The 24,469-nt window shown below is 41.9% G+C and overlaps 1 protein-coding gene across 1 annotated transcript in view; it reads left to right on the forward strand.

The window, feature by feature from the left end:
- SEPSECS (Sep (O-phosphoserine) tRNA:Sec (selenocysteine) tRNA synthase) overlaps positions 1-24,469 on the forward strand; it is a 270,729-nt gene that overhangs the window by 14,760 nt on the left and 231,500 nt on the right. Inside the window, exon 2 of the mRNA XM_086964015.1 lies at positions 7,039-7,193. Coding sequence (XP_086820141.1) covers positions 7,039-7,193 — 155 coding nt within the window. The remainder of the gene's footprint in view (positions 1-7,038; positions 7,194-24,469) is intronic.

Raw genomic sequence — 24,469 nt, forward strand, 5'->3', positions numbered from 1 at the left:
GATGCTCTGTTTTTTTAAGTGTAAGATGGAGAATTTTGCCATCCGTGAGATCGTCAGACACAGAGTTATGAAGGGGTTATTCGAGTGAAGAGCGCATAGTACTGTGCTTAACTGAGTTTGGGAAGCTAACTAATCAATCTGAATGAATCAAGTGAACTATAATGAAAAACAGTTTCATGTGGATAAATGGCATTGAAGTTTCATATAGAAACTGGCCTTCAGGTTGCATGACGCAGCACGTTGTTAAACTCTGTTCAGACTTGGCTCAGGGAGAAATTTTTAGTTTATTCGATGGCTGTATATAAGACATATGCATGCATTGTAAGGCCCCCATTAGGATGGCGGGCGGACATTGCCCGCCCGCCACCCTCGCGGAAAACGGGACCGCCCGCGAGTTGAGCGGCGGTCCCGCACTGCATATTAGGATGCGCCCGACACAGTGGCGGGAGCATCATGCGTTTTTAACATTGTGGCGGGCGGTGCTCTCAGCACCGCACGCCACAATGCTAAAAATGCATGTATGCTTTTGCATACACAAAGCGGCAGGCACCGCGTGGTGCCTGCCGCATTGTGTATAGAGTCCGAGAACAGGGTGTTAGGTGTGAGGGAAATACTGGGCGCACTGCTTGGGTTAACGTACAGGAGAACACTGTAAGGCAGGAGGTGCATGCAGGTAAGGGGCAATTCCCTGAAACCCCTCAAAATGTGCCTGGAGGACACACCACATACAGTAGAAGCAAAACCTGTTGCACACTCAAGTAAAGTTTCAAGCAAAAAAGGATGTCTCAATGGACATAAAGTTCATAGGTAATGGGCGAAGGATTGGATCATTAGTTTTTCAGATTTTCTTTTATTGATCCCAGAAAGCCAGCCGACACGTGTTTCGTCGCAAGAAAAACACACCTTTCCGCGACTCCTCAGGGCTGGGAAGGATACAAAATAATGGGTGGAATACATGGTAGATATGACAATGTAAGGTCAATAGTGACTGTTTAAGGTGACTGGTGAGGGTGAGTGACTGGTGAGCATGGTGAACATAAACATATGAGTGGATGCACACACACCACCCTGGTACCTGTGATACTAATCCTGGTAAGTGTAGGGGGGGAAAAAAAGGGAAGTGGGTCGGCAGTGATCATAAAAAGGTGAGATGTAGAATCTAGTACATTTTGTATATTCACAATGAACAAATTAACGTGTCGCAAGAGGGAGTGGTGGAGAGTAGCATTAAGTAAATCACAGGAAAAAGTAGTGAGTTAGAAGTAGCAGAAAGATGATGAAACTAACGGGGGGTAAAGTGGCAGAGGCTAGATTCCAGAGTAGAGTGGGAGGGAAGGAGTGTAGAACAGAAAATGAACTCGCTGGTGGACCAGGGAGTATGGGTTTAGAACGGAGGTGCGCATCCTACCTGTAGGTCAATGATTTATAACCACAGGTCTATAGTGCCAAAAGGGAGGAAAGGGCAGAAAAAGACAAAAGGAGGGATTAAAGGATGAAGTTCTAATGGTGATATTTACAAAAAACACATCTATTGTGACTCAGTCCCATGAGGGCGCATGAGTCATGCGTACGGGTGGGGAGAATAATAAATGAGAGGGGGGAGAAAAGGACAAAAAGGTAATCTCACCGCGGTGCCGGTGATATTTCCGACCCGGCTCCGCTCGAGACCGGGTTTGATAGTGTCTATAGGGTATGGTTCGCAGTTTCAAATAAGGTTTTCTCACATTAGTGGTGGAGATTCTATGGAGACAGAATAGATCATTAAGAACCTATGGGAATAAAGGTTGGGTAGAAGGCACTAAAATTTAAAACCCATAGGGGTTGATAATAGGATGGCATATGACTCACCTTTACTCAGTGATGATGCTGAGTTTAGTTTAATCTCAGGGCTTGGGAACCCGGGAAAGTATCAAGATCCTTGTGTCGTGATGAGGGTAGTTTCGCGATTTCCGTAGCAGAATGGAAGAATCCCTGAGGACGTCAATGGTTTCACAAAAAGAGTCCACGTAGTGTTTGAATATAGGGGAAAAAAGGTGGGGAGAGAAAAAGGGGCCGGAATATAAGTATGCGGCCTTCAGATAGAGTTGTTCCTATTGTTATTAATCACGGTGTGCCTGACACTGACAATTATGTACTGGCCAGATAAGAAAGTAAATCACTTTCTTGACTAGAAAATATGTATCCAGGTATAAGAAATAATATATAAGTGAGTGAAAGCTGTATCCACTCCATCCTGATACTGTTATTAGTTGATGGTCATAGGTAAATGATCAGGATGTGCAAATGCATATAGCTAAGTTATTGGGTATTAAGATTCAGCAGGTCCCCGTGATACCCCAGTCCTTCAGAGTTAATTCTATGTACAAAGGGCTGGTCACCTATGATGTATTCGATGCCCCAAGTAAATCGAGAAATGAAGCCTAAAAGAAATATTAGGCCGCCCTCAAATTCGTGCAATTACATTTGAAAAAAAGGGAAGGGGGAGGGAGGCCGGGGGGCGGGGAGTGAATACTCTCCTCGTAAACAAATTGCCCCACTAAAAACCTTTAAAATGAGCCTTGCAAGGAAACAAGAGGTCTGGTATTCGGAAGAACTGCATAGTCTTAAACGCATGGCTAGAAAGACAGAAAAGATATGGAGAAAATCCTATTTGGAGGAAGACAAAACCAACTATAAAAAGGCCCTTAACATCTATCACAAAGCCATACGATCTGCACGTAAGAATCATGTTACCGCACAGTTAGAGGCAGCTGGTAACGATTCGAAAGTACTGTACCAGATTGTCAACACTTTTCTAAAACCTATAGCATGCGAAAGTGCAGACATGGCTCACAACACCTTCGTGATAGCATCTCGAGTTTTTTCACTGAAAAAATCGATGCCATTTATAAAAAAAATAGAGGCACTTATCCCTGCCACGAGTAGCCAGTATAATCATACTTTGGTGCAAATAGCGCCCATTAATTCCTACTCCCTCAATGATTTTCCTGAAATATCTTTAATAGAGGTTCAGCAACTGCTCATTGACATTAAAAGTGGGAGCCCAGCTGACTCGCTTCCATTTCTATTTAGGGGGTTTTATAAAGCGCTTGGTGACGCACAGCGGCGTGTCCCCGCTCTGAGGAGCTGAATTTACTGGAACTTACACATGCGGAACACCTCACTGTGCGAATAATGCAGTTTTGAGCTTAGCTCTAAAGAGTGGTTCTGATGATTCCAATCGCAACGCCGTGGGTAGCTTATTCCATCTAGCAGCTGCAAGGTGCCTAAAGGATCACCTTCCAGCCAGACTTATGGGTCCTTTAGGGAGAACACTGGGTCCTGATATTCAGAGACTGGTGAATCTCTCACTTACAACAGGAAATGTCCCACAGCAATGGAAAAAAGCCCTAGTCAGACCAATTAGGAAGAATACATCCTCCCCTTGGACCAACATGTCTAATCTTAGGCCGATTTCCCTGTCACCATTTCTAGGGAAAATCATCGAAAAGCACACCAATAAACATCTATCTAACTACCTTGAACAATCAGGCAGCCTTGATCCATCACAGTCAGGTTTCAGGCCAAAATATAGCACCGAAACGGCCCTGCTGTCGATAACGGACGATCTGCGGATGTACCAGGACAATGGTTATTCTGTTGTCCTGGTACTGCTGGATTTATCGGCAGCGTTCAATACCATCTCACACAACATCCTGATCGAACGACTGTCTGTGAGTGGAATCGGCGGTAAGGCACTGGACTGGATTAAAAGCTTCCTCTCCAACCGCACCCAATGTGTCACCATGGGTGAGTTTAGGTCGGAAGAGGTTAAAATCACCAAGGGGGTCCCGCAGGGATCTTGTTTGACCCCGACCCTGTTCAACACCTATGTGGCTCCCTTGGCAGAAATAACCAGAGCCTTTGGCTTTTGCCCAGTGTCTTACGCTGATGATACACAGCTGCTCTTCCCCTTTAAACAACTAACACCGGAGATTATACAATCTTTCTCCGATGGGATAAAGGCAGTAGCGAGGTGGATGTCTTCCAACTTTCTTCAATGTAATGTTGGGAAGACCGAGGTGATGCTTTTCGGTGAAGCCAGGGTCCAATGGTCCCCCGATTGGTGGCCACTTGACTTAGGCCCAGTTCCTGAACCTAAATCAATAATCAAGAACCTGGGAGTTCGATTGGAACCGGAGTTGACCATGAAACAACATGTTAACACCACCGTGGGATCTTGTTTCCACGTGATAGGTCTCCTCCGTAGGATATTTCCTTTCCTCCCTGACTCCCATAGGAGAACTTTAGTCCAGGCTCTAGTTATCAGCCGTCTTGATTATTGTAATGGCCTCCTGGCAGGTGCAAATGAAGAGGTACTAGATCGTCTGCAGGTAATGCAGAATACAGCAGCCAGGCTGGTGCTTAATGCACCTCCCAGATCTCCATCTAAACCTTTACTACACAAACATCACTGGTTGCCTATACGTCAACGAGTGAAGTTCAAGACCTGCTGTATCATTCATAAGGGCCTCCATGAATCAGGACCAGAATACTTGGCTAGAAAATTTGTTCCATACGTTCCCACCCGTACCCTTAGGTCCAGCGAACAGCTGTTATTGAGTGTTCCTAAGATAAGCAAAACTAGGCTAGGCGGTAGGGCCTTGTCTGTGGTGGGTCCTAATTTCTGGAACGCGCTCCCACTCTCATTCAGACAATGCTCCAACCATCTTCGTTTCAGAAAGAACCTGAAAACTTTTTTATTTAATTTATTCTAGCTAAGCACCCTTTCTCGGGATTCAAGAGCAATTGTCTGAAATAATTTTTAACATCATTACTACCCTCCATACTTCCTCTGGCCGGTTGTCACAAGCGCGGAGATACTCCTACGGGAGTCTATTCATAGCGCTATATAAACCTGCAAATAAATAAATAAATAAATAAAGCAAGAACACCGAACTTTAGATTAAAAGAATAAGTGTGTTCCTGTAGTGAACGATGGCTAGCGTGTTACACGCTTTTAGTTTAATGCCCTGTCAGAGTATATTCGTGCCCTTGATTGGAAAGCCAAAATCTGATACTTGTGCGGTAGATCGTAAAAGTTATAAAAGGGAAAGGAACGGAATCGCAAGGGCGTAGAACTTACCCGTAGTGCGGGGAGTCGTTCGTTGGAGGTAACAATCAGGTTGGCGATTTGGTTCCGGGTGCGGTCACCTGTTCGCCGCACCCGGAAGTGGATTAAATACTGCCTTCCTGAGACCTGGATTACGAGTAGGGAAAAGGTTGAGGAGAGTTTCTAAATGTAAAGAAATAAGAACCTATCATAATGCATGCGCGGAAATGCTGACACTCAAGTGGTATAGGGCAGGAAAAACACGGGAACCTTAGAGAATAGTGTGATGCATAGGTTAAAAGACAATTTTAAAGATATTACCACATTTTTAGTTAGAAAGGAAATTTGTGGGTCAAGTGGGAACAAAAGAACCAAATGTTACCCATCAGGACCTGTTCAATTGTAATAGGTAGAGCAGATAAATGAGAAGCTGTGTTGTTCATTGGGGAACATGTCCTCATGTAGGTCTCATAAAGAGTCCTGACTGTAGATCATTCTTTGTTACAAAATGATCTCTGTGTTAAACGTAGTAACCTGTTGAACTATTTACATAAAATAAAAATCTGCAATCTGCATGTTAGATAATGTGCTTTGCAGGAACCAAATTAACACTCTGTGCTACTTTGATTTAAAACTGGGACTAGACAAAACACAGATTTCTCTAGGAAATCCATTAACATCTAGAGTTATTTCACAAATAATATTATTCCCTGAGATTTACCGGGCACACCAAGATCTCGGCAAAAGGTGTCTTAACCCTATAAGATATTTTAAAATGTGGACTTTGCAACCAGTTGAGCAGAACAGATCTACTGCCACATGTCTCTTTGTTACTAATCTCTTTATGGCAGTGTTTAAAAAAATAAATGTATACGTTTATACCCAGATTTTGCATCTGGGTTCCATACCGTTTTGGCACAAACCCGATGTCAAATCTCATTTGTTAAATATTGTAATGTGCTAAAATGTATCCAGAGACAGGCTGCAGACACCAAATGGCTAAGGCACTAAAAAGCCAACTTTCTAAAAGTGGCTTTTTAAGAATGCCAATTTAAAATCCGACTTCACCATAAGTTAGGATTTTAAATTGTGATTCCGGAGACACCAAACATGAATGAGTTACCTATTCCTGTTTGGAAATTACACTTATAAAATGCAGTAAGGTCATTCCAATGTTATCCTATGGAGGAAGAAGGCCTTGCAGGAATGAAAAACGAATTTAAGACTTTGTGTTTACCAGAACATGTCAAACAAAAAAGTACATGTCCAACTTTTTAAATACATTGCACCCTGCCCTCTGGGTTGTGCAGGGTCTTCCTTAGCGGTGACATATTTATATTAAAAAGGATGGTTTGGGCCTAGCAGAAGGTTAGTTTGCTAAGTCGAAATGGCAGTTTAAAACTGCACACACATGCTGCAATGGCATGCCTGATACATGTTTAAGGTGCTTCTTAATTGGGTGGCACAATCAGTGCTGCTGGCCCACTAGCAGCATTCAATTTACAGCCGTAGGCACAGGTACTAACACTGTTCTAGGGAACTCCAATGAAGTGAATATGCCAGTTGGGTGTATGCCAAAGTTACAATGTTTAGAGGAGAGAGCAAAAGCACTTTAGCACTGGCTACCAATGGTAACATGCATAGAGTCCTAAGGCCAACAAAAACAAATTCAGCTAAAAATAGGAGTAGGGTGAAGACAAAAAGTCTGGGCATAACCCTGAAGAAAGGGTCAGTTCACACAATGGTGATCTCTGATTCTAGGGTACATTAACATTTCCCAATATGAGCACATACATAACTTTGTGATGCAACCAGGCGGACTTGTTTGGCATCCTTTTCTAATACACATTTCTCGCAAGATTTTAACAGTATGTGGAGGTAAGACTAATGAGAGGCAAATATTTAAAAGAGTGGTGTTAATAATCAATATTTCTTTTCTCTTAAAGGGTAAATGTCCAGAAGATGGATGGGATGAAAGCACAATTGAACTATTCCTTCATGAACTTGCTGTTTTGGACAGCAACAATTTTCTTAGTAATTGTGGTGTTGGTGAGAGGGAGGGAAGAGTTTCATCAAGTATAGTGGCGCGTCGTCACTACAGGTACAGTTTCATTATTTTCATGTTTCAGATAATCTAATTAAAACATACAGTGTTATCTCAATTCATGCTAACACACCAATTTAACTTCTATTGACGTACTATTTCAACCAATGGATTTCCATCATACAGCCATCACAACATTTAGCCTTTCTAACAACTTTGCAGAGATTACTAAAAAAGGAAATATTTACAGGAGCTTCAAATCCCAACCACTTCCCATCGAAAAAGCATTCCATGTTAGTAAAAGTTTAGACTACTAATTTCACTGGTGCTTATCAAAGTAAGGAATTGTCAATGGATATGTGATAATTTGGTGTACTGCAAAATTGTGTACAACACCATAGCCTATTTTAAGAGTACTTTGAATGCTCAAATGATCTTCAAACCTATTCCAGGCATTAGGTTGTATATGTGTTGAGAACCTTAGAGCAGAACACATTTGGCCTGACCTCTCTCTGAGCTTTTGTATTTTCTGAGGTCCTTAGAGGGATAAACCTTTGAAGTGGCTAGTATATAGGCTGCCCAGCTGCCTTAGATGCACTGTGAGGAATGACTTGAGTAATTCTGAGTAAGGGTGGGCTTAATGATGTCCAGGGTGGGCTTGACTGATTACTAGGAGAAGATAGTTCCTGCCCTCATCTTCTTCTCGATGCTCAACCTGCTACCAATCCCCATCAGTGGCTTACTACCCCCAGGGTGAAAAAAAGAATAGAGGAAGGGATCTTGGCAAAGCTGATAGAGCCTATGGCTATTGTGTTTAATATGTGATTCAAAGTTATTTGAGTTAATGCTCAGCGCAATCTATATGTTTATTTTGTTTCTTTTTTATATAAGGGCATGAGAATGTTGATTGTAAGATGGATTGATGTTTAAGTAAGTGGGTTATGAGCTTTTGACTAAAAATCCTCGAATATGGCTTGCTTAGCATTGTTGCTAACACGATTAACATCCCTTTTTAAGTTAATTCTGAAAAAGCAGCGGCCGTGTATAAATAACTTGCGTACTGATGCTGGAGTACAAAATCCTAACTAAGGGGTCGATTACGATGGCGGTGAATCCGCGTCCTCCGGGCTGGTGGAAGCCACCGCCGGCCCGGAGGATGCGGATTCACCGCAGCGGCAAAAGAAAACACCCACCGCCAGATTATGATGGCGGTGGGATCTGCGGCGGACAGCAGGTCCATCCGCCGCTGATCCGCAGGGTGTGGACCGCAATGTGGTGGCGGTGTCTGCAAGACACCGCCAGCCACATTACGATGGGTGCGGAAACATGCTTTTCCGTGGCGGCTTTTCAGGCGGCGGAAAAGCATGTTGACCTTTGCTTCTGGGGGCCCCTTGCGGGCCCCCAGGGTGTTGGAGGGTGGGGGGTGCACATGGGGGGTACATATGTTACCCCCCTGCACTTGCATGCACAATGCGGCAGGCACTGCACGGTGCCTGCCGCTTTGTGCATGCAAATACACAGCATGCACTTTTAACTTTGCGGCGGGTGCTGCTTGAAGCAGCACCCGCCGCAATGTTAAATATACAGGATGTGACTGCCAGGGTGGCGGTCACATCCTAATTGCAATGGAGGGAATGCCGCTGCCCCTGCGGACGGTCCCTCCACCTCGGGGTGGCGGACGGATGCAGGTCCGCCCGCCATCATAATCGACCCCTAATTTTGGACTCCAAAATCATAGGTGATTTTAATACAGGTTATTTGCATATTGATTGACTATCTCATTCTGCTAATTAAGTGGTGGGTAGCTTATCTCATACAAGAAGATCTTGTATAGATGGCAAAAACCCCGAACCGTAGTCTGTTCAAAATCAAACACGACTAGATAGTAGGAAGTTCAATGCCAAGCTATAAATGCCTCTTTTTCTATTGTTTATTCATTTTAGCCTTTTCGAATTACTTTGTGCAATAATATTGTCCCTAGCAATGAATGGTGAAAGTGAATACATTCTGATTATTTCATCGGGCAAAACAATACAGTAGTATCCAGAAACCATAACAATGAGGTTAATTGAACATTTTGGCAGTTTCTGTGTTGGATCACAAAGCCTTTAGATGCTTTAGTGTTTGGAATCTTGTGTTAAATGCAAGGCAGAATAGGAAAGCAGAGCAATACTTCCAAAATGGACTAAGCAAATTTGATGCAAGGCTAACATTCAATGGTGTGAAATTCAGTGTTTTTATCACAGTTATGCACTGAAATAGCCCCCGCTGATGTAATACAATATAGAGGGTCATGAAACTGTTGTGACAGATTGAAAACGTAGTTTAGAATCACTTGCACTCTCAGGGTCAACAGATTTTAGCTGCAGACTTATTTCCTGAACCTCAGAAGTAGACACCTGTCATGAATATATTGGACTAAACCTTTATTGGATCACATCTTTGGAAGTTTTAGGTACTTTAACCAGATCCCAAACTTAAAAATCAATCCAATAGTAGAAATTAATTGCTACCCACGAGTAACTTTCTTTGCCTTTTTGAGATTTAGCTGTTGGTAACTTAAGTGATATCTGTGGAAATCGTAGGATCCTATGAACTATAACGTTTTATGATTGGGTTCTTGGATGAACAACCAATTGTATTCCCTAGTAACTTCAGGAAATGCTGAGTTACCATTTGCTTACACAAAAAGGTCCAGATCTCTGGTGTTATGTCAGATTATCTCGAAACAAGATTGTGCGTGAAAACTATAATTTCTCCACTACAAGCCTCCCTGAAAGAAACGCCCATAGTGTACTCCTGAGTCCGTGTGTCATTAGGCAGTAACTAAAATGGAGACCCCCTTTTATGAACGGCTAATTCTGGATTTTCAAATCAAACCTGCAAAATATAGTTGAAAAAGAAAAATGGAACTTAAGGCAGCATTTAACAAGCTGGAAACAATTATTCAACAGGAATTAGTCTTTGGTGTGCAAGTAGAGTAAGGGATTATAGCTGGAAAGCAATGGTTCAGTGGTGAAAAGACAGTGAGCCCAGACTAATAAAACGAGGTGAGCAGTGGATGAAAACTACTGTTTAGAAGGTAATGCCTCTTGAAGCAATTCGCCTTCAGCTTTTTTTTCAGTTGCAGGAGTTTTGAAGCTTTTTTTTTATGACTGGGAACTAACTAAATGTGCAACCTAATTGACTGGTTGCTGAATAAACATAAGTGAAGCAGTTTACTAACCTATGAATTGAAGATCTGAATGTGCAGAACTGGTTACTTTGCCTCTATAATATTAATATAAATGCATTTCTAATCCGATCAAAGAAGCTAAAGCTTCCAAGGCTCCTTTTTAGGTCTCGCCTACACAGAGCGCATGCGCTGTATAGGCAAAAAGACCTGTAGCTATCGCTTTGGCTTTTCAGCCAATAACGTGCACGCGTTCCATTGCCTTCAGTGGCAACGTGTGCACGTCTGGCGACTCAGTTGCGGGAGCGAGGGCTGCCATATGGTAGCAATTATCGTTCTCGCAAGGGAATCGTGCAGCCCCCCCCCCCTAAGACTCTACTCTCATATTTAAAGGGCCCACATCATGGACATAGAAAGAGTCCTCGCGCTGTCTAGAATGTCCGTGAGTAAAAAGAATTCTAAACTAAACTTTATCCCACGAAGGAGGGCAGACAAGGCACTCTTTCCCAGTTTATGATTCAGGTTTTTTAAACATGAGAGCAGAGTGGGTTCGCGCTCGGTGTACCTTGTCTGCCCTCCTTCGTGGGATAAAGTTTAGTTTAGAGTTCTTTTTTCTCACGGACACATTTGCTCCTTATCATATATTAATTCTGTGTTGTAGCTCTGGATGGAGGACGGCAAGAGACGGACTACTGATTTACAACGATCATTTTTGCATCCCTTGACGAAGGGTTTAGTTTTAACCCGAAATGCATTAGGATTTAGTTTCACTTGTGTTTTGTAAATAGGCCATATATTGCTCTAAATTGTGTTTATTTTCTTGTTTATTTAAGGCAATGATTTACTTCAACATTATTTGAATTGCTAAGAGTGCAACAACATTTAGGGTTGATTCTCTTTCCAAACAATGTTTTGGATTAAATAACAAATGATTTTTGTTCATCTCCAATAGACACAAATGTGTTTTTGATTCTCATTTCCTTAAACCTTGTGTACACTAAGAGAGGTTTTTTCGCTTGTAGCTGTGCTTCACGTAGGTTTTGGTTTTCCACAACCTCTTGCTTTCATTTTCATGTCTGTGGGGACTTAGGGCTACATCCCTTCAAGTGAATGCACACGTAAAATAGATTTATAACAGTAGAAATTCACCTTAAGTTAGGATTCAATTGGATTATCATATGTGTGCAGGCCAACTCTTCTAATTTATATCATTGCAAGTTAGGCAGAAGAGATTGAGGTATATAAAGCAGCTGATAAATAAGATTATTTATGCGTTGAAGTATTCACCACGGATGGTAAACTCCTTCAATTCAGGTTTTTATTTTGCAAATGACTTTGCATGCAAAAACACACTGAATTCTGCATGGCTTGCTTTTTTTGTTTTTGTTTTTTAACAGCCCTTTTCGAAATTCATATCCTTGTGCAAACAATGTTCACATAGGATTTGGAATTTAGCCTTGAAGGTTTGATAAGAGCCTATGAGGATAAATTAAATTTGGTATTAGCGTTTTGAACAGCGTAACCTAGTGGCATTGTGGATGGTCAGAAAAGGGATGCTAATTTGAGTAGTTCAGTAGCAATGTTGACTGAAAAAGTGATCAATAATTTAAAGCAGGGTTGGCTACTCTCAATGGGTGGTTGTTTGTATGATGATGGCTCAACCATTTTATACAGCTGGTCTTAATTAAAGGCAGGATAAAATGTCTTGTGTCAGACTTTTTTTTACCACATCTTGTGTTAGTGACCAAACACTGTGTCAATGACTTAAGTAGAAAGAGAAATGTCAGGATGAATGTGAAAGCTATAGCTACAGTATACAGTTTACTTTACATCCAGGCCAATCACTAGCTATTCTCCAAACATAGTGTGAACTAATTTTTTTAAGGCCCCAACTCTGTAAAGAAATTTTTAAAATAATTCAGGGATTGGCTTCCAATATGTGAATTAGGATGAAACCAGTTTACATAGAGTTGAGCATCTTTAAATATATTTGAAATGGAATCTTAGTAATTGGTAATTACTGTGTGCTGCAATCCAGTCTATCGTTTATTTTGCACATTATGCCAACTCAGGCAGAAACCACGAAAGTGTATGCTAAGAGTAGGAGATAAGCCGTCCACATGGTAACATCCTGTTACAATCCACTAATCTATGTACAATATGTAATCATGGACAGAGAAATAGAATGAAAATTCACGTTTTCATGACTGAGCTGTTATGTCTGCCAGATCTAGCAGATGCCTTGCTTCTGATCCTAGCTGCCTGCGTTGTGTGCCCAGATCCTGGTCTGTATCTCACACTGGACCTAACACCTGCTTCATCTTTTTCCCCTACATCCACGCCAGAATATGGTTCCTTCCTCCATCACAGGGAATGTTGTAAGTACCTTGTCAAAGAAATTTGGAGAGGTAACTTTGGGGCTGTTTGTGTTAAGAAGAATGTGACTTTCCAGTATAGTTCCCACCATAGTAAGTCATCTAACCTCTAGGTTCTCGAATATCTCTCTGAGCTTGAAGTCCAGTAAGTTACAGACTAGTGGCATACTAGTCTAGAGCACAAGCAAAAGGGCAAAGGAGGCAAGAAACCTGTTTTATCCACATTTCTGCTCCAAAAGTATGTTGCTTAGTTTGATTGGCTGTCGTGAAGCATGGCCAGGTTCACCCATGCCTGTCCAGTTGAACCAACTGAAGTCAGTGGCCTACAGGGGTGTTCTTCATAAAACAGTGTATTTATTCTAGATGTTTAGGAGTCTGTGATCTGACACATAGAATCCAATAATACAAATTAAACACGATCAAGTGTTAAACCATATTAAAAAAAAATGGTTTAACACTTGATCGTGTTTAATTTGTATTATTGGATTCTATGTAAAAATACAATCAATTGATTGGGATAAACAAATCCTCAATGATAACATGAATAAACAAGCATTGGCATAGCCAATAGGTCTCGCCTTTGTTACCTTATAAGTGTTTAGTTATCCAGCACAATATCCTTGGTGCAACAACATCAACTCTTGCATGGCTAAACACTTATAAGGTCCCAAAGGCGAGACCTATTGGCTATGCCAATGCTTGTTCAAATGGGTTCCCATTAGCAGTCATCCAAATAAATCCATAATTCCGTGTTATTCAACAAATGCCTCCAGCTGCTAACCTCCCACTTACTGACTGTAAAAACATTGTCCTTCACCTCCGCACCATCCTCAAAATTCCAATTATTACATCACTAGAGGGATAAGCTCTGACAGGTACTGGAACATTTTACTTAGTGGAACACATTGATGCATATGTTGCACAGAATATATATATATCTATCTATATATATATATATATATATATATATATATATATATATATATATATATATATATATATATATATATATAATGTGCCACGAACTTCGCCAAATCCCCCAAGTCAGACTCAAAAGGAAATAACGAAAACCGGACCCAAGTGGATATTTTGCAAGTTGATTTATTTCATCCTTAGTGCACGGAACACGCCGCCATGACGCGTTTCGGGACCTCAGCCCCTTGATCACATGACATGGTCGGTTACACACCCATCATCTTTAAAGTGCTAATACACAGTCAGCTGACCCCACAGCCTGTGGAAATAAAAAACATACTTCAGCCTGGTTCAGTAGCGCTTACGTTTGACAGTATTATCGTGCATTTAACACCTAAACCACACTTAAATGGTCCAGCAACAAATTACATAAATCACCATATTGAAAAAAATGTAATAGCAAACAAAACAGATTTAAAAGAGAATGTCCCTCTTGGCTCATCTGTTCAATTTGATGTTCCACATAATTCATCGTGATTCATTCCCAATAAATATATTGATTAAAATCTATAACCAACAATTTTATATACATCACATTAAAATCATGTACAAAAATATATTATTAATTTTATATATTTTTCTCGTGCAAATCCGCAGTATATTGTGCAAAATTTGCAAAACGGGACAACATCACTGGCTGAATGGGAACAAATGGTTTGGTGTCAAATTTTCCAAATTTCAAAATTGTGCCCAAGTGGGCATTTAATCGCTACACATAACCACTGCTTCCACACTGCTGTATCAAGGGTGCAAAAGCTGGTGCACTTTAAAAAGAATATCTCAAACATAATTGTGATACATAATAATAATGACTCTCTAACCAAGTGATAAAAATTGTTTTCGCTACCTTCACCATAAATTGAAGTTAAAAACAGAAGGCAGACTATTTACATGTTTGACTATGATACATATTGCCCCTCAATTAATCTGCAGTTACTGACAAATTGTGGTCCAACTGGTCTAAATATTAGGTCCCTAATAAAGACAAGAGTGTAAGTCTTCCGTTTGATTCAGACCATTGGGGGCCTTGGAATTGAGTTCCAGAATATATCGTGTTTCCAAAACTCTCAATCGGGCCTCCCTATCGCCACCCCTACGAAGTGGCGGGACCATGTCAATCGCATAATACTGCAAGCATCCTATATCCCCCCCATGGCACATATTTACATGTCTGGCGACAGGGTATGCCTCGTCCTTGTTGGTCACTGCCCTAAGGTGCTGAAGAATGCGCTTGTGCACCTGCAGCTTGGTGCTGCCCACGTAGCGCAGGCCACAAGCACATTCCAACACATAGACCACGAAGTCAGATTTGCAGGTAATTTTCTTTTTAATCGAGACCACCTCTTTATTGAAAGCTGTTATGTAGGTGGTCCTGTTCTTTCCTATCCTGCATGCCTTGCAGACTGCACACTTTAGGAAGCCCTTACTCTTACCTAGCCAGTTGTCATCGGCTACTTCCGGGCTACTCTTTACTATCATATCGCTCATAGACCTCGCTCTGCTGTAGGTAATAGCTGGTCTCTCGGCAAGGGTCCCACCAATGACCGGGTCTCCCTTGACCACTTGCCAATTTCTGAGAATGATGTTGAATATCTCTTTGTGCTGTCTGCTGTATGCTGTTATTAGTCTAGGCTGACCTGACTCCTTCCCTGCGGTCCGTGTAGGCCCAACATCTGTTATTGGACTGTGCCCTGATGTTAAGTTAATATATATATATATATATATATATATATATATATATATATATATATATATATATATATATATATTGTCAGCAAACAATCCTTCAATGAAGAAGACGCCGCACACTGCTTCGAATGTTGATCTTTTAGTTTATTTTCTGTAGGTTCCCCACCTACGCGTTTCGGACAGAAACTCCCTGATCACGGTTACAAAACACATGTCCATCATTTGTGTTTACTTTAAATAGCTGATGACACCACATAGCTTATTATGATGCATTGTGGGCTCAGTAATTGTGGTTTGAAATTATAACCAAACAATGCACTGTATTTTGCCGGAGTGCTGCAGTTTGCGTCACAACTTTGGCTAATTATAATGTTATCTTGTGATTTTGTTTTATGCGCGTGGTGTATTTACAACATTCTGTTGTCTGTCACCATTGTGTTGTATCAACATATTAGACCGCGCAGATTGTGACTGTGGTTAGTAATGGACTGAGTGTCCATGTGAAGGATTTATGGCAGAGTGCCAAGTAGCTTAGTTGTGCCATTTTATGCATCACTCACAGCTAATCCAGTGCACAGAAAAATCTTTGTGTATTCTACATCTGTTGCATGTAATTCATTTATATAATTCATACATTCTTAAGTCATTAGAGTGTTGTACAGTTCATTTAAGTGTTCAGGTCATTTTTGCAGAAAAAATAGTCATCGGCGTTGAGACCCCAAGGGTTTCTAGTTTTGAATCTTATTATCAGTTTTGATTCGAGGCGTCTTAATTTGGTGATTCGATCACCTCCTCTTTCATTCTCACCCACTATGGCAATGCCAGCATATCTCCTGTCCTTCCAAGTTTTTCCTGGGTGAGTCTTCAAATGTTTGGCTGTTGCATAGCTCAAATCGTTGTTTTGGATGGCTCTGGTATGTTAGAGTATTCTCTTTTTGAGTGGGCAGACTGTTGAACCAATATACTTTTTTCCACAGAAACATTGTATTTGATACACCACGAATTGTGATTCACAAGTTATTTTGTCCTTTATTTCAAAAGTCCTACCCTTCGGATCTTTTAAGGTCTTTAAGTTTTGTCCAACTTTACATGCCTTACATGTTAGACATTTACTAAATCCCAGTTGGCGTTTCTCTAGCCAGCTTGCAGTTTTTACTTTTTTGAAGTGGCTGTTTACTAGAGTGTCTTGGATAGACGGAGCTTTTCGGTATGAGATTAAAGGTCTGTCGCCGATTAGTACTCCTATTTCTGTGTCCTTTTTTAACACATTCCAATATTTTAACAGGATTTGGCGGATTTTGTAGCTTTCCTTCGAATAGGTCAAAATCAGTCATGGTTTGTCTTCATCTGTGTTTGTTGTAGATTTGTTTCTTGGTATTAAGGTTTCAGCTCTTGATTTTGCTCTTGCTTTCTGTTCCCCTTTTATTATGTCTGCCTGTTTGTACCCTCGTTTGGAGAAGCGATCTTTCGTTTCTTTGACCTTATTTTCCATTTCATTTTCTTCTGAGCAGTTGCGTTTCATGCACACAAATCACACAAATTCCCCATAGGGGATGCTTTGTTTCAGCGACACAGGATGGAAACTTGTTCCGTGGAGCACACTGTTTGTTGATGTCTGTTTTCTGAACACTGTTGTTTCTAATTTGTTGTTCTTGATATAGATTTTGGTATCACGGAACTCTATTTCTTGCTTTTGAATATTTGAGGTGAATTTAAGTCCCACTTCATTTATATTCAGGATGTCTATGTACTCTATTAGACTTTGTTTGGTACCCTTCCACAGGAGGAACAGATCATCAATAAATCTGAGCCATAACACCACATCCGTGGTGTATGGCTCGTTTTCTTCTCTCCAAGCTATGCTTTTCTCCCACCACCCCATGGTGAGATTAGCATAGCTTGGAGAGAAGGAAACTCCCATGGCACAACCGCATGTTTGCGTATAGATTTTCTTGTCAAAAATAAAGACATTATTTTTAAGACAAAATGTGATCATATCAAGTAACATGTTTGTATGGCGTAGTTCTGATATGGGTCTTTGATTAAGGAAATATTTTGTTGCAGTTAGGCCTATGTCATGTTGGATTGAAGTATACAGTGATACAACGTCTATAGTGCCTAACCAGTACTCCGGTTGCCATTCCACTCCCATTATGATTCTTAAAAAGTCACCAGTGTCCTTGATGAAAGAGCTGAGAGTCGGTACTATCGGAGCTAGAAAGTAATCCACATAAGAAGCTACATTTTCGCATAAAGATCCACAACTGGATATTATTGGACGTGCAGGTGGTTTGATCAAGGTTTTATGTATTTTCGGAAGAAAATAAATTGTTGGCATTATAGGATGTGTGACAGTCAGATAGTTTTTTTTCTTCCGTGCTTAATAGGCCAATTTCTTGCCATGCTTCAATTTGTTTGTGTAGTTTCTTAGTCATTTCTACAGTTGGATTGTATTCCAATAGTTTGTAGTTGGTTACGTTGTTGAGTTGGCGATGGGCTTCTTCCAAGTAGTCAGTTTTGTTCTGAATCACGGTGTTTCCCCCCTTGTCTGCTGGCTTTATTTCTATCACCCCATTTGACTGTAGGCTTTTCAATTCAGCACGTTCCGTTTTTGTTACATTTTCTCTTTTAGTAATGGTGTTTTTCATAGTCTCCAGGTCTGCCACAACCAGATCGTGGAAAACATCTATGCGGTTGCCCGGGTATAACACAGGACAAAATTTAGATCTGTTCTTTAGATTTGTTTTGGGATGTGCACCTATCATATGGCCCATTTGAGAAACCATCTGAGTGTTAGTTAGGTCTGTTTGTTCAATTTGATGAGATAGTTCGTAAGCAATTTGGAGACTTGCTGCATCCGCTACTAAGAAATTATCTGATTCTTTATTTGGGATGATCTCAGTTGCTGTTGTAGATGGTTCCCCACGTTTACTCCTTGAAAAGAACTTTTTTAGTTTCAGTTTTCTGAGGGCCATTTGTCTGCGGAGGTCCGGAAGTCCGGAGGCACGGGACCCGCGAAATCGACACCGGTTGACCAGCAGCAGCGCTTTCCCTCGGAGCGGAGCGGAGGGACTACATTCCCCAGCGCCCCCTGCTTTTCCCGGGGACGCCGGGTCCAGCGTCCAGCGTCAGCAGCGCCAGCCCTGAGCGCCCGGAGGCGCATAAGTAACAGCGGCTCCTGCAGAGGAGCGGGGCACTTTTCTTTCTGAGGGGCATTTGTCTGCGGAGGTCCGGAGGCACGGGACCCGCGAAATCGACACCGGTTGACCAGCAGCAGCTCTTTCCCTCGGAGCGGAGCGGAGGGACTACATTCCCCAGCACCCCCTGCTCTTCCCGGGGACGCCGGGTCCAGCGTCCAGCGTCAGCAGCGCCAGCCCTCAGCGCCCGGAGGCGCATAAGTAACAGCGGCTCCTGCAGAGGAGCGGGGCACTTTTCTGAGGGGCATTTGTCTGCAGAGGTCCGGAGGTCCGGAGGCACGGGACCCGCGAAATCGACACCGGTTGACCAGCAGCAGCGCTTTCCCTCGGAGCGGAGCGGAGGGACTACATTCCCCAGCGCCCCCTGCTCTTCCCGGGGACGCCGGGTCCAGCGTCAGCAGCGCCAGCCCTCAGCGCCCAGAGGCGCATAAGTAACAGCGGCTCCTACTGCGTCGCGGGACGCGCGCGGGCGAACGCCGGGCAGAGCCCGGGCAGAAGGCGGGCCGTCTAAGGCCGTCCAAGGACGACCAGGGACGGGACGGGCCTCGTCCATTTCATCATGGGTAAGCAAAAATTACCTACGTCTGCAGTGGGGGAAGTGAAAGCTAAAGTTCCAAAATATACCACCAGCATTCTAACTTATCTGACCACGAAAGTAGACGAACTCTCTACTCAGATTGCGGTTACAGAGCGGGAGCTGGGCCTTGAAAGTACTCAAGAGGGCTCAGGTACAACTATTACCTCTTCCATTAACTGTATACCGCTGGAACCGAGGGTCATTATTGAGACCTGTAGACCTACCATGCCTCAGTCCCCCACAGTACTTCCTATTCCGGAATTGCCAGAAACGGTGATACCACACACACTTGCTGTTTCTGGTATTAAGGAGAGCACATCAAGTGGCCAGATTGGGGGTCAAACTGCTATATACATTACAGAGGATGGTATTTTGTCATTATTAGAAAAACTCTTTTCTGACAGACTGGAATCCGCTCTAATTCAGATTGCCACCGATATAACTGAGACTTTGAAGGACTGTGTTAAGGGCCTATTGGTGAAATGTGACCGAATAAATGATTTTTTAAACACACAGGCCCTTACGTCCTCCACACAAACTGTGTTGTGTACACCAGCTTCACAGGTACCTGTACCCAAGGTTGGCGGTCCTTTGACTAACACGGTCACTGGTAACCCTGTGCCCAATAAAGGAAAAGTTGAAAAGGGTATATCCACGCCCACTTTTGAAACTATGCCTAGTTCCACACCATCGGAAAGGGCCCGAGGTCTACAGGGGGGTGTGGCTGGTTACGGTACCCCCAGTAAATCTACCACCAGATGCAACACCTTTCGTAGCAATATTGGTAAACGTGCCTAAGCTAGCTGACTGGGAGGTAGAATCACACGAAACCTTGCTTAATCACATCAAAAAATGGTGCAATGCGAACTGTACGGGCGAAAGTAATATTGCAGATAATATACTGACAGGCAGAAGGGTTAATTGGGTGGGTCATACAAAGAAATGTGTGACAGGCGACTGTGTAATAGTAAATTTTAAATCACGCAATACAACTAGCCGCCTCTTTTGGGATGCTTCTCCCCTGGACCCAGTAGGAAAGGGCGTCCGTGCTATGCCCTTGGGGTTTTTTCTATCCTCCAGTACACATGACACTTGGCGGCGAGAAAACTAGGCCGCTGCATAATAAAAACCTGTGGGAAGAAGATAGAGCAATTTCGCCTTTACAAGCTAATCAATGGGTTACCAAGCAATCTAGGGGTGGAGGAGGTACAGCCAATATTTCAAGGATCATGCCCAGAGACGATTTAATCTTGTCTAATAGATTTACGGCACTTGCCAATCAAGCAGACACTGACTGACTAGTGCATGATCAAATGAGAAAGAAAACCTATAGCCAGGATAATGCTATTACCACTTCACCCTCTAACACATTATCTATAGCTAGTGATGGCCCAACAAATCTAGGCCGGGAAAATGTCAGGTTGCTGTCCTGGAATATTGCGGGGTTACGTTCAAAGCAGGAAGACCCTATTTGGTTAAAAATGCTTAAAGAGTATGATATAGTGGCCTTACAAGAAACATGGTCTAGGGACAACTTTTTTTTGGTTGGATGGCTACACATCATTCTTTAGTTGCCCGGTGGGAAGGGATAGAGGGGGTCTGATGCTCCTAGTGTCCGTTAATGTAGCTAGTAGTGTTAAGGAAATCTTCTGCTCCTCACACTATTTTCAGTTGTTGGAAATCCTCCTACCAGACAAAAACAAGATGGTTATTATAAACTGCTATAATTCAATGCAGGGGGGTGCTCCCAATTTTGTTTTAGGTTTATCTTCTTTTTTAACTGATTATGTGTCAAAACAAACCACTTTTGTACAACTCATATTAATGGGAGATTTTAATGTTCATTTGTGTGGGTTAAATTGCCAGATTGAGGATGTTGATGGTCCTGATCACACGACTTTGCCACATTTCGAGCACAGTATTAAGGGTTCAGCTATGGAAGATTTGTTATCATCTAATGATTTATTTGAACCAGGGTTTTCTGATCCAAGTGATCGTGTGGTCACATATAATGCAAGGGGAAGTGAGTCGATTATTGACTACATATTTATGTCCCCAGGTCTTCTTCGTTATGTAATTTTTTATAATGCCATAATAAGTGGGTTTAGTGATCATAACCCGGTGTCACTTGTCATGGACGGGTCTCTTTGTCTACTGAAAAGTGCCTTTTTGGGCACTTCTGTGAAGGATGTCAAGAGTAAAGATCAAGGGAGGCGACTAAAATGGTGTAGAGTGTGTCCTGAGGACTTTTTAGGTCTGATTGAACAAGTATTGGCAGTGGAACTTGAGCTCACAGCTAGCCCAAGGAGGGGACCGGCCCCAGTCCAAGGTTGGTTTGATCATGCTTGCTCTAAAGCTCACTCTGCACTGTTGAGAGCGCTAAAACACACTCCTAGAGACAAGTCACTGGTAGCCCAACTCAGGAAGAACTACGCTGAGGTGGTGAAGACACGAAAAAAAGTCATAAAAGAGGAAGCCTGGGACTCATTAATGAATTCTACCACTCTTAAACAAATCTCTAAATTCTGGTCAATAATAAATAACCCGTTATTTGCCCAATCTCGAAACACAGATCTTGAAGTAAATATCCCTGAAGCAGACTGGCTAAAACATTTTTCTGCAATTTATGGGAGTAATGAAGTTTTTGAGACATTTCATATGCCTTGCCCCTCCGATATGCTACCTAAACTAGATTTTAGTGTAACTGAAGTTGAGGTAGCGATAAAAGGTTCTGCTGGGAACAAAGCCCCGGGACTGGATGGGGTGCCTTTGGATCTCTATAAATTAAATTCAAAGATGTGGGCAACAATACTTGCGAATGTTTTTAATTGTGTACTTGCGTGGGGTTTTCCCAAAACGTGGTTATGCTCAATCATAGTGCCTATTTTTAAAAAAGGGCAAAGATGTGACCCTAAATGTTACCGTCCCATATCCTTGTTGGATTCTTCTATGAAGATCCTGGGCAAAGTACTGCTTGCCAGAATTAATAAGTGGACGCTGGACAATAATATCTTGTTAAATGCCCAGTACGGATTCCGATCAGGAAGGGGCACTGAGGATCAATGTCTAAATTTACACTTGATATTTTCAAAATATACAAGGGCTGCAAAGGGGTCAATTTTTGTGGCCTTCATGGATCTGTCTACAGCATTTGACCTGGTCAACAGGGCTCGGCTATGGTCCATGCTGCTAAAATGGGGCCTTGATCCACCTCTTGTCCATTTCCTGGCTGAACTCCATAAAGACCTAAAGGCATCTATTAGAATGAATCAAGAAGGTAACTGTACAGCAAGGTTTAAATCTGGCAGGGGTGTGCGCCAAGGCTGCATTCTTGCCCCCATGCTGTTCACTTTGTATATAAATTCTCTGGAGGAAAAACATTTAACTGCATCCTTGGACATCCCGCGTGCAGGAGATACTCCTATTCCTGTTCTCCTGTATGCGCATGACGCTGCATTAATAGCCCGGACTCACTTAGGTCTTCAAAGATTATTAAATACATTCAGTGAATTTATGGCCTCGCTTGACCTAGTGGTAAATAATTCGAAATCACATGTTATGGCATTTGGAGCTGTTAAAAATAACACTAAGCCCTTTTTTTGTAACGGTGAAGCAATCACTAGTGTCAAAGTTTTTACATACCTTGGAATAATTTTTGATAACAAGGGGAGCTGGACTCCGCAAATAATAGCTAAAACTAAAGCGGTGAGGAGCTCGGTAAATGCAAACTTAAGCTTTTCGAGGCGACTTGGAGGGAAACCGAACAGCGCATTAATAGCTTTGTATAAGGCAAAAACACTTGCAATAGCAAGGTATGGAGCAGGCCTGTGGGGTTACGCTAAAAGTGATACTATCCAAAGGGAGGAAAATAAGTTCCTCCGGTCTTTGTTACGGCTCCCTCAGTCGACAGCCACTTTTTCAGTCCACCAGGAGCTTGGACTGGGGTACATTACTGATATCCTGTCCATGGCACCAATTCTTTTATGGATTAGGGTCTGGATTAATAACAACCTAGGTCTGAACCATAAAATATTGATGGATTGTTTAAAACTTGACACATTTAAAGATATTGATTTGCTGTCATATATTCACAAATGTTCAATAGAACTTGGACGCCCTGAGATATTTTCCTGTCCTTTGGGATTAAAAAAAGCAGACCTAGAATGGGTCAGGCATAAGTTCCCTAAACTGAAGAGTTTGGATCGGGAGGCATATCAACTAACCAAACCTACGGTCAGAGCCCATTTCATGACGATCACTTGTTTAGCTATTCAACCGTACCTTGCTGTGGTAAACATCCCTTTTCACAGGTGGCTCCTGATTAAATTTCGATTTAACCAGATCTATATGGTCCTCTGTGACAGTCATGGTTGGTATAAGCCTGAGGATGCACCTGTGTGCAAATGTGATAATTTTTCTTTACAAGATAATATGCACCTAATGTTGTTTTGTCTATTTTATAATATTCCAAGACAGAAGTATTTGGTGCCTTTACTTAAAGGTAAAGCTTTTATTCAGGCAAAACCAGCTCTCTTGTATCTACAAATGTTAGAATCACCCTTGGTTATGTTTAATGTGGCTAATTACCTTGTTGCAGCTGTTAGGATCAGGAGGAGGAGAATGAAAATGTAGCATGAGGGTCTACGATGGGTGACAAACTGTTTTTTAGATATGACAATTTTATCTTGTACTATATAAATGCTTGTTTTTTAATCCTTGTATAAATCATGTTATTGTACTGTATGAATTTTTTATGAATTTGAAATGCCCTTTTTGATTGTAGCATGCTTTTATGATTTTTAACTAAATCGAATAAAGTGGTTTTTGACTTTGACTTGACTACATATACATAAATACCTATAACAATGCAGCTCTAAAACACAACAATGCAGTCATCCACATCTGTCATATCCCATACCCAATCATAAATAGCACTAAATGGACAAATGATGAAATTCTGAAATATTCAGATCCTAATCTAGAAGATAACTCTTTATTTGGTTGCTTCACTGAAAGAGAAAAATGGTCATTTATGAGCAAACTGCTACCTGAACTAACCTTGGAGGAAAAGATACGTAGACAAGAAAGCTTCCCCAGACACAGGAAGTGCATTACCAGTATTGCTGTGGCTAAATGATGAAGACAAGGTACTGCAAACAGGTTTCATTTGAAATTCAGTAAGGGTCTTGTCCAAAAGTCTGCCAATTATGTCTCTTGAGCACTAACATTTGGTAGATGATAAAGGTCATGGTGGGACTGAAGTTTCTGTTCTGAGTGAGGAAGTTTCCAGGCAAGGCCTCTGTTAAGGCCTATGTTCTGTGCCTATGGGCAGTGTCAGGATCTTTGCA

Source organism: Lissotriton vulgaris, chromosome 3_2, assembly GCF_964263255.1.
Source record: "Lissotriton vulgaris chromosome 3_2, aLisVul1.2, whole genome shotgun sequence".
NCBI classification, from domain to species: Eukaryota; Metazoa; Chordata; class Amphibia; order Caudata; family Salamandridae; genus Lissotriton; species Lissotriton vulgaris.